Consider the following 15,799-nt stretch of genomic DNA (forward strand, 5'->3'; position numbering starts at 1 on the left):
AAGGCGATCTGATGCACAAGTTTACAAAACACTACTCCCTGCACTCAGTTAAGAGCCCAGGCAAGTTTCCAGTTATTGCTTTGGCCTAGTTGTCATGTTTTTCTTTCTGAGACTCTTTTGTTATTTTTCTTTTTAAAACCTTTTAGTTTAAATAACGATAGACACATAGAAAATATTAATTAGCAGACCAAGTGGTGGACTGGTGTGCATTCAGTTTCAATTATCAATTATGCATATCATTATTTAAGGGTATAATATGCCTCTGAAAAGATAATTCTGAACAATCCAGCACCATCACATAGCAGATAATTGAAACACATAAGTACATTACTGTTCCATACAATCCATTCCTTTTAGGGCTCTTTAATTCCTGATGCTTGAAAATAGTTTTCAGTGGATCTTTATAAAGCAGGACCTGTGTAAGTATTTAAATCATAGAGTTGAAAAGAAAACATTAAAGGTTGGCTTCACCAACGAATTTGTTCAACTTAGTTCCTGCATGTTCCATGAGCTGCAAAGGCAAAATTAGACTCATGAATGGGATATTTTGATTGTTCTATAGTTGCATACAACTAAATTTAGCCCTGCCTTCATTTTCAGTTGCATTTCTGAGTGTAGTTCGAAATTCGACACCTATTGTACTATGAACCCTTTTCTAAAACATAGAAGCAGTGGGATCATTTAAAAAGTAATCGAAAATTGGCCTAACTGTGGTAACTATTCTGGGCTCCATTATAATGATATTGTACTGTTTAAGACCAAGGTGCAGCTGCTCTGTAAAACCTTTTGAAAGCTGTGGGTACATGACCAAATGCCACTCCCAATTGCAGAATATTTGTTTGAGTTATATGGCAAGACTTTTCTGCTTGTAGAAAATAAGTGAGATTCTGATTCCGGTGGGAGAACAGAACACACAAGTGCCCGAAAAATGGCTTTGAGGAAGTTTCACCATTTCAATTATGTTGATATAATGAACTAATAATAAGGTCTGATGCCCCTTGCTCTCCATATGCCTTTTCTAGCAGATAAACGTATCCTTCGGTGTTCTTCCTTTTTCGCATTCTCAGATATTTCTCAAAAGTGCGGTCTGTTACGGCTAGGGTAATTATCTCTGCGCAAACCATAATATAAAGTGAATCAGTATTATTACTACGTCCCAAGACGTGAGGAAAATCCTCGATAGACTTCAGGGACTTCAAGTGATTCGGAGACTTGAGTTTTAGAGAAGAAAGCTGCATATGTACAAATCTTGAAGCACTTAGAGTTTTAAAGAAGTTCTAACATAGTGTGGCAAAGGGCTGTTTATATAAACAAATTAGTAGCAGTGGCCTCCCTGGGAGTGTCTTTGTGACAAGTAAAATGGCAAGTTAATTGCTGGTCATATGTTATCTGATGGCTACTTCATATTCCTACATGTCACCCATCTCTCTTAGTCCTCTCCTAAGTCTCAGAGATTGATGTTTGGTAATTTTCTTTGCGTTTCTGCCATTGTTCAATATATTCTTACCTCCATGTTGCTGGGAAATTAGGCTAAAGTGAGGTACAGTGATTGTGTTTGCAAATGGAAAAATCCCACCACCTTAACTAAATTCGAACTTCCAGAAGAAAAAGCCAATTTGAGAGTCTTCTCCCACAGTGTAGCTACAGCTGGAACAATATGTTCATATTTAATTTACTGGTACATACTTATATGTTGACAAAGAGCTCCTTGTTTTTTATTTAAAATTTTAAGAAACATTCTTTGTGCCGTGAGGTCATGTGTTTTTTGCATATGGTTACTACAATGCACCTTTACTAATGTGGAATTTGTACAGTCCCTCTAAATTCGCTGTTTATTGGACTGTACCTTAACATGAATCCTAAATGAAATTGGATCTAAAAGCACTTCATTAGCTCTGAGTGGGGAACAGGATATAACATTTGGAATAATGTGCACTATACTTTAATGACTTCTGGAGAAAATGGCCAAACCGGTCACAGGTAGGTACCTCTACCATTCTTCAAAATGAATCTGCTTTTGTGTTCTAGGCAAACAATATGCCATTAAAAGTTCAAGCTGATCAAACATTTTGAGTCCCTTATTTTGTAGGGCAGCAGTCTGTTACACACTTGGCAATCCCAGAGCGCACATCTCAACATCTTGTCCTTCAGCAATACGGAAAACAATCTTGTTCATACATGCTTTCGCCAGCTAATTAGATAAAATGGACTCTACATGGATGTATGGTCAGACACACTGAGGGATGTGTGGGAGGATGGGTAGTAGCTTGACACTATCCAGGAAACAGGAACTATCGGATTGCCTGTGCATGTTTGTTGTTTTTTGTATTCTACCTTCATCCCCGTAACTTGTTTCTCATTCTATTTTATTTGTCAGTCAGCCCTTTGAAGTGGCCATATCTAAATGCAAAGTATAGAAATGTTTAGTGAAATCAGTTTGGTTATAATAATAATAATTTAATTTGATGTTTGTCTATTTTACCAAAACGTATAAGTGCACAAAACGGGTTGCGCGTCAGCACCGATTTCTTATCCCTGGATAGCCTTGCCAGATTTTCACAATTCTATATTTTTGCCCCTCCTCGACTGATAATTGGATTGTGTCAGATGCTGCAGTGTGTGCATTTGTAGAGAATTCCTTGTTGTTCCCTTCTGTTTCTTGCATGTTCGCCACTTTTTGACACCAATTCAATTATTTCAACGTCCTTAAGAATAGAGGATGGGTAAGAATTATGTAGTTTATGCTGCCAATCTTCCATTGTCTTGCATAGACCACTTCCAGCAAATACTTTAAGAAAGCAGCCTGTACCAGAATCTCTAATCAGTATTTAAATCTAGATATATTTTACTTGCAGTGAATGAACTCATCTTGAAACAGAAGCAGCGGTTTGAAGAGAAGAGATTCAAGCTCGACCCTTCAGTAAGTCAAACACCAATATGAAATCCGCTTTTCTCAAGTCTCGGACATATAGTGAAACCCTTGTGTAAGATTGTCACAAGTGATTCAGATAACAGAAGTTAAAACCTTAACACTTTTCACAGGAAAAGAAATCTGAGCTTCATGATGCCCTTTGCACTGTTTTCCACCCAGCAAGACTGCACTATCATGGGACAATTATGACAGTATAGTTAGATATTCTGACTTCACAGGGTGTGAAATTAGGGTTCACCCTTATTTTAAAATATGATACTGAAATATGATATGACACTGTGTTTTGGAGAGGTAAAATAAGTAAATGTGTATCTTCATTTCAAGATTTGGCTGAATTGCGATACAATTTAGAAAATATTGGGAATTTTACAAAAAAAAACCCTGTTAAAACTTTCCTGAACTCAGAACGTTATGTACATGACAGACTCATCCACTCAGGATTGACTCTGACTCCTATTCTGGAAATCCTCCGAATTTTTGTTGTTGTATTTGGTTGCTAGTAAAAGCTATTTTCAATGCCTTAATTGTTTCCTGTTCTCTGGAATCCCAGAAGAACCTGTTCTTCAATTTTTCCTTCTTAAGTGATCTTGTTATGTCACTGGTGCAGTAAAATGCGCAAATCTAAATCTGCTAAGGTTTTCTTGGGACCCATGGCTAGACCCTTTTGGTATTAAAGTGAATTCTAAATACTCAACTTTCTGTCTCTCAAAAAGGTATTTTGGGGGTTTGTGTCTAATTTGGTCTGATCTAAGTTGCCATAGAACTTCCAGCACATGCGAGCTATGATCTGATAAAACCAAGATGTTGTCTAAATGGACAACAGCAAAAATAAAACTTATACCGGAGAAATTAGTGTCCACAAACCTTTGAAAGATAGAACTAGTCTTGGTTAACCCAACGGCTAGAACTCTATATTCATAATGCCCCAACAGTATTCTGAAGGCCATTTTCCACTTGTGGCTATTTCTGATGCACAACAGTTGATTTAATACTAAGTCATCAGAGTTTGCAAAAATCTGAGAACCTCATACCACCTCTAAAATATCCTTGATCAGAGGAAGGGATAACTTAAATCGCCAATTGATACAGTGCCCTAAATCATTGGATTTATTGACCATATAGCATAACAAAGTCCCATCAGGGCAGGTTGAAGGAGTAACCTAACCATGCTCTAGATTTTCTTCTAATTATTGCCTCAACACTTCCTTTTTCTTTCTCATAAGGAATGCAACCAGCCAAACAAAATTCTGCCCCAATTTTTAGACTGATTCCTCCACTTTGTCTCTGAACTTTGCCAAGGCATTATTGACCTTTGGTTTTGTTGATGTCTGCAAATTGTTGACATTGGTCTCTGATTAGTAGTGAAAAGAGTCAGGAAGTCTCCCCTATAGCGTCAGACAGTGTTCTTCAGCTCTCTAATATGAAGACCTTACCACTCTTCACCCAGGCTCTTATCACAATTACACATGATTACGTAAATGCCCTTTACGTCGAAATCCCATCTCATGTCCTACTCTGACTCCAAACCACCCAGAACACTGCCGCCAGACTCATCCTGGACATCCCACGAAATAACTACATCTTTCCACACTTCAGCAGTCTCCACTGGCTCCCATTTCAGGAAAGATGTAAGTTCAAGCTACTCGCCCACGCCTACAAAGCTCTCCACAACACTGCTCCATCTTACCTCACCACCGCCTCAACTTCCACCAACCCACCAGACACCTTCAATGTGAGCCCCAGGCAAGAGCACACCTCCCTCTCATCAAAAAGCAGAAGACGCCCTATCTCATACCTCGCATCCTGGACCCTGGAACGACCTCCCGAAACACCTCAGAACCTTCCCCTCCCTCATGGATTCCGAAGGAACATCAAGACATGGCTTTTCAAGATGAAACTAGTTTCATCTCCTCCCCCCTCCCTCGGGCCCATCCTTCTCGACGCCTAGATACCCTCATGGGGGATTAACCGTACTCTACAAATTGACATAACATAACATTTTTGATTAGAGTTTTCTGATCTAAGGGAGTAAGTCAAAGGAGTACATGTTGTATGGGGTAAAGAAGGTACAGCCATTGAAGTTCAAGAATGACTGGGCGATTCAGAGTTGGAAATTAATCAAAGTTTAGAGAATATTGATGATTGTACATAGTGACCATTAGAGTGGGAGTATATTCAACTACTGGTCCAGAAGTAAGGGGAGACCCACACTCAGAATGTATTACCTCCGCTTTCAGTTTGGGTTGATTCAGAATTGCACGATTCTGAGCCCAGCCTATGTCCAAAATGAATCTAGTTCCTGAGTCAAGCAAAACCGTTACTGAAAACCTAGTGCTCGTGTTCAAATGCAATGGGAGAGGAAGCAATAATAAGTGATGTCCTCCTTCTGGACTGAAGTTAGGACAAAGAACTTGAGGAAGTGCTTCATCACAAAATCTCTCCTCCTTCGGAAGAGTGATGCGTAGGAGGTACCTGAAGATTTACTTGACCATCTAGTACTCTGGCGAATAGCAAACAATCAAGTAAATCACTGGTGAATAATATGTCTGTTTTCCCACAATAGTTCTAAACCATTCAGGCCCGATCTGCAGCGTCTGTTTTCTGGTAATAGGCCTCTGGCAGATTCTTTATGCTTGGGCTCCGACACCTTTGGGCTTTCTTGTTTACGAGATAACGTGGCTCTAGGTAAGGAAGCTTACTGGCTAGGCCATCTAATCCCTCTCTTTTTCTTCGTTGCATTCATTCAATCAGTATTCAACATGTATGAGTTTATCGTAGGAATCCTACAGAGTAGGAGGACGTGGTGCCTATATCAAATCATCCTTTATCTCATCCTTGAGATCGCATTGAAACTGAGTCAATTGGGAGCATTCCCCGCACTTGGTCTCAGCTGCCTGCCATCTGGACCTAGTTTGTAGGCCATCACTTCTTGTGACTATTTCTTGAAGTCACAAAAAGCTTCTTCAGTGGAATATTCCCGGTCAGGCTTTCAAACATCCATCTAAAATCGGAGAAAAAGTTAGAAACTTCATTCAAGCTAGGATCTGAGAATGTTACTGATCCTGTAGCCCACAACAAGGTATCCTCAGTGAGACAGCTGATCGGATAGCCTCCCTTAACTGTGTGGGCCAAACACTAAAGTGGATGGTCCGAGCTTCCAAAACCTCCTTTCATTTGTAAGAATCTCCATCAACAGGGAAAGTTTCACAGGCACAGAGGGCAAGCTGGAAGCATAATGAATAACTAAATACTGTCTAAAAGCAGAATTTCATGTTTTAATAAAAGAGATTTCAGCATTTTATTGTATAGAAGACCATGGGTTGGATCCATAGGTTGCATCCATAACAATATTGTGCATTTGAACGTGTTGATGTTGCAATGTGTTGTGATTACATCATGGTGGTCACTCCTTTATCCAGGTCTTTACCCCGAGGAAACGGTGATTCCTTTCAGTAACAACACCAGTCCGTAATTGTCCCCAAAAAAGAACTCACTTTCAGATAGAAGGAGACGATACTGGCGTAAAGAAATAAAATACATTTTAAAAAAGCCTCCAAGGAAGGAGTTGGTCAAATCAAGATGAAAGTATGGAGAGGACCAGTGATCACAGAGTAGCAGCAGGGCAGAAGGAACCCAAAACTAAGAGTGAGGAACAGAAGTCTAAAAATAGGAAAACTGGTGCAAAATTCACAGGGAGAAATACCGAATCAGCGGGCAACTGTCTAGCTAGCAAAGGGGAACGGAAGCATTGCGATGCAGGATTGCCCCAGTATTGGAACTTTCATAGATTCCCATGCTTTGTATCATTCCCCGTCGTCGGAATGGGAGCCTCGGTAAATAGTAAAAAACTATAGTAGTAAGCACAAAGTGAAAAATAGGCCTAGGCCTCATCTCATTTTGTAGCTTATCCACCTCCTTTTGTAAAAGAGACCAAATTTCTGCAGCAGCCAATCAGAGCAGCCTCACCCCATAGAACCTTCCTGAGAGAAGCTCAGAGCCTCAGATTTTCTACCGCACGTTGTGCAAGGGAGTCTCCATTGAGCTCTGCTCAGTTTTCTTCAGTTTTTTCTTCAACTACTTGGATTTTTTCTCAGCATGTCGGAGAGGAAAGCCCTTTTTAGAGCCTGTGCCACCTGCTCTAAAAAGAGGTTGTTTGTCGAGGACAAACATGAGGATTGTATCTACTGTTTGTATCCGGACCATAAACCAACAGGCTGTCCGATTTGCAGATCCTTCTCAGCCAAGACCTTGAGGGACAGGGAAGGACGTCTCCTCACATGGCTTCAGAAGATGAAGGACCGGAAAGACATTATCTCTTCGGACAGTGAGGGCTCCTCGTCTATGGTGTCATCCAGAAGGTCTCAAAAAAGGGGTAGGTCCCCCCTTTCTGCTTCAGACGAGTCCCGTCACAAGGCCTTACCAGGGACCTCTGACAGGTCCGACAGGCCCAAAAATCTCCTCACCGAGGTGAAAAGGAGAGGCAGGGTAAGCCTGAGGAACAACTGGCCTCAAAAAAGGTGAGAAAGGCTTCTACAGTCTCTTCACCTTCCTCAGAGAAAGATCGTGGGGTCAAAAAGCCTTCAACCCCGGCTCAAGAGGTCGCTTCAGACAAGAAGCAGAAACCGTCGACGACTAAGCTCCCAGGTACGTCGTCTACGAGTGTTAAAAAGGACAGCTCTACAAGGGTTGCCTCGTCGACGGGCTCGTCGACGACGGCTGCGTCGACGCCTACACCGTCGACTGTTTTCAAGGCTCCGGAATCCTGCTCGTCGTCGACGAGGGTGACCACCTCCACGTCGACGACAATGTCTGCTAGGCTGCCGTCGACGGCGGTGTCGTCGACGAGAACGACTTCGACGACGATGTCGACGACGCCGGTTGCCATGTTGATGACGACGAGCTCGTCGACGGTCCCGTCGACGATACCACCATCGTCGACGATGAGCTTCACCTCGTCGACGACGCTATCCTCGACGACGAAGACAGTCTCTATGTCTACACTTCCACTGTTGCAGACCCAAAAGACCTTCCCGTCGACGACGGCCTCGTCGACGACGGCCTCGTCGACGACGACCTCGTCGACGATGGAAATGTCGGGAAAACATGTTTTTTCGCGGAAAAGGAAACAGATCACGCCAGAGATGACGTCTCCTCGCCAGGTTCAGAAGTTACCTCCAACCCTTCTATTGGATGATGACTCTGAGGAAGAGACTTTCAGTGAATTTGGGCAGGCCTATAGCCCTTCTGACCTTCAGGTTAAGGTGCAGGAATTTAGCTCTGAAGAGGAGCAGATGGAACGACAGCACTATGCTCCAGAGCATTATTATGAGGAGGAATGCACTGCTACCAGGCACGTGCCTCCACAACAACCTATGCGTCAGTTACCTGAGGGTATGGTGGCAATACCATCCACTTTAGTGGCGGATTTACAACTTATGTTGCGGGACTACAAGCAACGTTTCCCGGCGCCTTCGGAAGCCCAACAAGTGCGCCCCCCGACACCTCCGCCTCAGACATTACGTCCTGTGGCAGACCATTCTTTGCCCCCAAGAGAGCGTGCCACTGCGCTGGAAGTGCGCCCTCAAGAGGTAGTACAGGTGCAAGATGATGATGATGATGACTCTGCGTCTTCAGATGCGGACCAGCAAGTGGATCCTGATCAAGATCACCAGGCGCAATGGAATACTGCTGACCCTATAGATCCGGACAACACCGACCCGGATAATATTACTTCGCCTCCAGCGGACGTTGGAGGGTTTCACAACTTAATGGACAGGGCATCCAAAAGATTTGGTCTCCCGGTGACCACAGTTCAATCGGATTGCTTTTTGTATGACTTTAAGGAACCATTCAGAAAGTCAGTGAGGTCCATTCCAATCATTGAGCATGTCTGGTCTGAGGGCTTGAAGGCTATGCATAATCCGGCCACAGTCCTCCCGGTACTTCCGAGACTAGAAAAGAAGTATAAGGCACCGGATGGCAGTCCGGCATGTTTACTTGGCCAACCGAAACCGGATTCGGTCATTTCGCAGGCTGCCCAGAGCAAGTCCAAGAATCCTTCTACGCCGATGACTACGCCGCCGGATAAGGAGGGCAGGCGCCTAGACAATGTGGGCAAGAGGTTTTCAGCTATGGCCAGTCTCCTGGTTAGGGCAGCCAATGCTTTAGCGATTCTGGGACGCTATGATCGACAAATGTGGTGCGATCTTGCTCCATTTGTAGACGAACTGCAGGATTCGTCTAAGGAGGAGGTGAAGAAGATTTTGCTCGAAGGCGAACGGGCCTCTTCGGAGGTCATTGATGTGGCAATGGATATTGCAACCACCGCATTCCGAGCACTAGCCGGCTCGGCGGTTCTGCGACGCCAAGGGTGGTTAAAGGCCACATGGTTCAGGCAGGAGGTGCAGAATAAGATCTTGGATCTACCATATGACGGTGAGATGCTATTTGGCAAGCACGTCGATGAGGCCCTGCAAGGAATCAAAAAGGACACGGATACAGCTAAGTCCTTGGGTACATTGCAGTATCGTAAGGTGCCCTTCAGAGGAGCTAGAGGTAGAGGTTTTTCTTCTTATCGTGGAGGCAATCAAAATCGCTATTCTTCTGGATCTCAGTCCAGCCAGACGTATAAGCCACAGTACTCTCAAAGGGGTTCTTTCTCTCGACAGCAGCCTAAAGGACGTCAGGGGCAGCAAAGGAGAGACAACACCAGGAAACAATAGCGGCCAGGTGGCTCTTTCCACTGTTCCTGTTCCCTCATTCACATCTGTGGGGGGCAGGATTTCCCATTGCCTACACAACTGGATGATTATTACATCGGATCAGTGGGTCCTCCAAATTGTCAGAGAAGGACACACATTGGAGTTTCAAGACCTTCCTCCAACAAGAGCGCCGGATGCCTTCCCTCCAAAACATCTCAGGCTCCTTCATCTCGAAGCCCACCAACTTTTCACCAAGGGGGCGGTAGAGCCTGTACCCCTTTCGCAGAAGGGGAAAGGGTTCTATTCCAGGTTCTTCCTGGTTCGGAAGACAAAGGACAAGTGGCGTCCAATTTTAGATCTACGGCAGCTCAACACTTATCTCGTGAAGTTGTCCTTCAGGATGGTCACTCTTCAGGACATCCTTCGTCTGCTCAATCCGGGGGATTGTATGGCGACCCTCGATTTGGAGGACGCCTACTTCCACGTTCCTATTCATCCAGCTCACAGGCAATATCTGCGATTTACAGTGGGCAAGAGTCACTTTCAATTCAAGGTACTGCCATTTGGTCTCCGGTCCGCCCCACGGATCTTCACAAAGGTTCTAGCTCCAGTGGCAGCGTTTCTCAGAAAACAAGCTATTCAGGTGTTTCCATACCTGGACGATTGGCTGCTGAAAGCTCCATCTGTTCAAAAAGCGTCCAGTGCAGTCCGGACATGCAAGGATCTGTTCGAGCGACTAGGTCTTCGACTCAACAGAGAGAAATCGGTTCTATGCCCATCCAGGTCAGCAAGGTTCCTAGGAGCCATCCTGAACACGGACAGTTGCTTAGCCCTTCCATCGGAGGAACGCCAGACCAAACTAATGTGTTCAGCTCGTCTTCTCCAATCTCGAAAGACACTGACAGTTCGCAAGTACAAATCACTTCTCGGATCGATTTCATCTTGCATTCCTTTTGTTCCGCACTGCAGGCTCAGGATGCGTCCACTACAAGAGCAACTGGGCAGACAGTGGCGGCAGGTCACAGGATCCTTCGACGACAAGGTTGTCGTTACCAAAGAAATGAGAAAAGCAGGCAGCTGGTGGCTGAAAAAAGACAATCTTTCCAAGGGCTTATCGTTCCTCCTGCCTCCATCTCCCCTGATTGTAACAACGGATGCTTCCATGGAGGGATGGGGAGCGGTCCTCCAGGAGCTAAAGGTCAGCGGTCACTGGAGTCCAGGGCAACGCAAGTTCCATATCAACCTCCTGGAACTTCTCGCTATCCGCTTGGCTCTTCAAGCTTTTCTTCCGAGGGTTCAAAACAGGGCAGTGCTGGTTCGTACGGACAACACTACGGCCATGCACTACATAAACAAACAGGGTGGCACAAGATCCTCCACCCTCTCCAAGGAAGCCCAAACGCTATGGAATTGGTTAATACAGAACAACGTCTCCCTCTCAGCGGAACATCTAGCGGGGACATTCAATGTCAAGGCGGACGCTTTGAGTCGTCAGAGGACAGTCTCTCACGAGTGGGAACTGGATCAGACCGTTCTGGAGGAACTCTTTGCTCGATGGGGGACACCATCCATCGACCTGTTTGCGACTCCCCAGAACGCCAAATGCCTGTCCTTCGCAAGCAGGGTTCACCATCGGGAATCCTTGGGGAATGCGCTTTTGATTGCCTGGTCAGGCGCCTTTGTTTACGCCTTTCCTCCCATTCCACTGATTCCGAAGTTGATCAGCAAACTCAAGGTGGAACCGTGCAGGATGATTCTGATCGCTCCAGCATGGCCCAGACAAGTTTGGTACTCGGAGCTTCTTCTCCTCTCCCAGGACCAGCCAGTTCTCCTACATCCTGTTCCAACTTTGCTAACAATGTCTCACGGTCAGGTTCTACATCCGGACTTGAAGTCCCTGCGATTGACAGCGTGGCTCCTGAGTTCAGAGAGTTCCAGGGTTTAGATCTCTCAAAAGAATGTAGAGACATTCTAGCTCAGGCTCGAGCCCCTAGTACCAACAAGACCTATCGAGCCAAATGGAAGAGATTCTGTGTTTGGTGCCAGAAGGAAGGTTTACACCCGTATACTTCTTCTCCACACAAGCTCTTGCCTTACATTCTTTCATTGGCGAAATCGGGATTGGCTCCATCATCGATAAAGGTCCATCTGGCAGCCATCTCTAGATTCCGACGTTCATCTTCAGGGCCTTCCCTATGGTCGGCAAGGATTGTCAAACAATTCCTGAAAGGTTTATTCAGGGTCTTTCCTCCAGTCCGGCCACCTCCTCCGACCTGGCACTTGAATCTGGTTTTGTCATCCCTCATGAAAGCCCCTTTTGAACCGGTGCATAAGTCTGACCTTAAGTTTCTTTCCTGGAAGGTGGCTCTTCTCTTGGCCCTGACATCGGCTCGCAGAGTAAGTGAGATCCAGGCTTTCACGATTGAGGAACCTTTTCTCCAGTTTAAAAATAATGTGCTGATTCTACGGACGAATCCTAAATTTATCCCGAAAGTTCCTTCGGAATTCCACCTGAATGAACCCGTGGTCTTGAAACCATTTTTTCCAAAGCCTTCTTCACCTGCGGAAAGAACTCTGCACTCTCTGGACATTCACAGATGCCTGAAATTCTACCTGGAGCGAACGAAGCAGTTCAGGAAATCTTCACAGCTCTTTGTTTCCTTCAGTGCTCCACGCAAGGGTTGTGCAGTTTCTAAGGCTTGTATTTCCCGTTGGATTTCCAGTGCTATACAATTTTGTCACCAGGCGGCTGGGAAACCTCTGCAGCGAGCAGTTCGTGCTCACTCTACCAGATCCATGTCTTCCTCTGCGGCGTTATTCGCAGGAGTCCCTCTCAAGGACATTTGCAGGGCGGCAACGTGGAGCAGTGTCCACACCTTCACCCGCCACTATTGTCTGGATTCTTCTGTGAAGGAGGATGCAGCAGTGGGCCAAGCAGTCCTGAGGAATCTTTTCCAATAAGTCGGTGAGCTTTCCTTTCTATCCCGCCTTCCTATTGCATATTTTGTATACTACATTATTGTCATATTTCATGATCCTATGTGTTCTGCTGTTGTTTACAGATATGTGTCACATTTTCAGGTTCAGGTATGGCAAAATATGTTTTTCTTTACTGCTAGCTACTCTGATACAAAGCATGGGAATCTATGAAAGTTCCAATACTGGGGCAAGAAAACAAGTTACTTACCTGTAACTTTGGTTCCCCAGTATTGGTAACTTTCATAGATTCCCATGCGCCCACCCGCCTCCCCTGGGAAAGCTCACTCTTCTGATCTTGGTGGATAGCTGTATACAACGGCTACGAAAATCTGAGGCTCTGAGCTTCTCTCAGGAAGGTTCTATGGGGTGAGGCTGCTCTGATTGGCTGCTGCAGAAATTTGGTCTCTTTTACAAAAGGAGGTGGATAAGCTACAAAATGAGATGAGGCCTAGGCCTATTTTTCACTTTGTGCTTACTACTATAGTTTTTTACTATTTACCGAGGCTCCCATTCCGACGACGGGGAATGATACAAAGCATGGGAATCTATGAAAGTTACCAATACTGGGGAACCAAAGTTACAGGTAAGTAACTTGTTTTCTTCTTCCAGTATGAACCCTTTTATACCAGAAGTGGACTAGGAAGAGAAAATGCCTGATTCGGGTAGTAATACAGCCACATTAGTTTGGCCAAGCGTTGCATCCTTTTGATAAATAGATGCCATCTCGGATTGCGCCCTGTACTAAATGGCAACAACCAGAATCAAAGTCTTCTTCCCACAACGTTGGCAGCAGACCGCCAACCCCAATAACTTCTGCAGGTAAGTCTTGAGAGGCTGTACGAAAAAGATCTGCTTACTTCTAAATTCTCCCTTAAGCCTTAAAGAATTGATGTATACTGATGGTAACTGTAGAAAATAATCGTAACTTTTAGTCTTTGTATGGAGTTAAAACGAGAGTCCTAGAACTTCAGCATTTTGACTGACCTGGCTGTGGAACATACTCTCTGTGTTAGATGGTGCCGCCCGGAGCCCATATGGTTTGGGTGAGCAGGAGGCTTGAGCCACATGGAGCTAGAGAACTCTCTGTAAGGTTGACTTCATTGGCACTCACCCACCACAGTAGTGGGGCTGTTTGACTTTTCACAGGGCGTTTTTTAGGTCCCCATATTTGAGCAAAATAGCATAGATCACTATATTTAGTCATTATTTTTTGTCTGCAGCTGTGTTGATTATCTAGTGTGTTTCATCATACCCATGCGTACAAGTTTGTCATATACTTGGCAGAAACTGCCTACTGACAAATTATATTTCACAACCAACTTTGAGTTGATGCAATAACTGCTGTTTGGGGTTATCATTCTTCATCCGCCCTCCTCTATGATGCTTTTTACTCACCAACAAAACTTAAAGTTGCTTAATTACTGACGTACCCTGGTATACCTGTCGAGTCACTGGCTGTGATGCTGGACTCATTTGTAATAATGACTCTGTTTTTCCCTTCTCTCCTTCCTTGCTCTACATAGAATGGCCACCGGTGGCAAATCTTCCAAGACTTACTGGGAACGGACCAGGACAACTTGGATTTGGCCAACGTGAACTTAATGCTTGAGCTTCTGGTGCAGAAAAAGAAGCAACTGGAGGCGGTGAGTAAGTGGTTCCTGGTTCTTGGCTTGGTTGTGTTGAGATCAAGCTGCTTCCTCAGGCTACTTCTTCAGTTCTTTATCTTGCTGGTAGGGATTAGATTGTGTTCTTAAATTAGTCAGCAGTGCTCTTTTTGGGTGCCTTGGCTTTAAAAAAAAAATATTTAAAGATACTTGCTCCATCTACCCCTGGTTATGGCCAGCTACCAAAGCAAAAAGTGTTGGTGTAATTAATAGTACTTCTGCAGCGTAGTCCCAAGTACCGCACTTCAGATCAGTTCAGCTGACTATAGTACAAAACTTTGTTTTGATTATCTGCCTAATTATGAACAGATTTAAAGCAGCTTCTCATGAGTTTGTGGAGTTTAGTTTAACTGAGCTAATTGTTCAAGATATCTACCTCAATCAATAGCAACTACTGCATGGAACAGATGAAACGTTTGTGGTAGGTGCCCAGTGAGGAATCCTGACTCCTTTGTAACCTCCCCTCTGCATTGTACTTACCCTACTCCCAATCTTGTTCTCTCTCTGGTTTATCCCGGTCTATATTCATGATTCTCACTCCTCTTCTGTCTGTGATATGTTTCTCTAGTGCCTCAAAATATATACTGCCTCAACCCCCGCAACCTCACCCTACACCCTTGTTCCACTGCTGGTCAGAATTTTCTCTCTGTAGCCTTCTGATCTCTGCAGCCCTGTTTTTGACTAATACCGATCACTCTTCCCATCTCCTCTACCTCTCCTAGTATTTTGATTTCTAATATGATTCTGTGGGCCCTTTTTCTGCCATGACTTTCTTGGTGCTGTCTGTGGCAAGGACAGCCTTCTCTTCCGGGTTGCCCTGTTTCTTGGCTTGCTCTCAATCACAATACCTGTTGCTTTTCTTTTCAGGAATCCCATGCTGCTCAGTTGCAAATCCTCATGGAGTTCCTCAAGGTGGCCCGAAGAAATAAGCGGGAGGTAATTTAAATTCCTTCAATGCTGTTTTAAGGTGGTGTTCTCACAAAGTTACTGAATATCAACAGCCATTGTTGTGACAATGTGGATAGATCGTGAAAAAAAATCAAAGGGTCTGGAAGTTTAAGTTTCACAATGTGTCTGTCTGGATTAGAAAACCATTATCTTGTGTTTTCGGGAGAATAATGTGATGACGTTGTTCCCAATCTTTACTAAAAGTTCTTGTTTTACTAACAGGAGCTTTCATAGGCTGGATTACATCCATTCAGAGGTTTTCTCAGTATACTTCCTACTTGCGGTAGTAGCTCCTTCCTTTATGAATTGTTGACGTGAGGCATTTAGACATTAATAGATTTGACCAAGCACACAACTTGGTCTAGTGGAGAAGTTTGGATTAGAATCTGGTCCCTTGGTTTCACAGTCGGTAGTTCACGGATTCGACCTCCTGCGCCATGTTTTACGCCTTGGCACAATTCATTTGAAAAGCACATGTAATAGAGGTGTGCTGGTCTCTCCCTGTGCGAGAGGTGTACATGTCCCGTGGCACGTTCTGCACCTGCCCGCACTGGAACTGAGGACGGATGTTGCTG

The 15,799-nt window shown here is 44.6% G+C and overlaps 1 protein-coding gene across 1 annotated transcript in view; it reads left to right on the forward strand.

The window, feature by feature from the left end:
- Nucleotides 1-15,799, forward strand: part of COP1 (COP1 E3 ubiquitin ligase) — a 917,107-nt gene that overhangs the window by 218,066 nt on the left and 683,242 nt on the right. Inside the window, exons 4-6 of the mRNA XM_086956597.1 lie at nt 2,856-2,920; nt 14,136-14,255; nt 15,144-15,212. Of these exons, the coding sequence (XP_086812723.1) occupies nt 2,856-2,920; nt 14,136-14,255; nt 15,144-15,212 (254 nt within the window). The remainder of the gene's footprint in view (nt 1-2,855; nt 2,921-14,135; nt 14,256-15,143; nt 15,213-15,799) is intronic.

This window comes from Lissotriton vulgaris, chromosome 1_1, assembly GCF_964263255.1.
Source record: "Lissotriton vulgaris chromosome 1_1, aLisVul1.2, whole genome shotgun sequence".
Classification (NCBI taxonomy): domain Eukaryota; kingdom Metazoa; phylum Chordata; class Amphibia; order Caudata; family Salamandridae; genus Lissotriton; species Lissotriton vulgaris.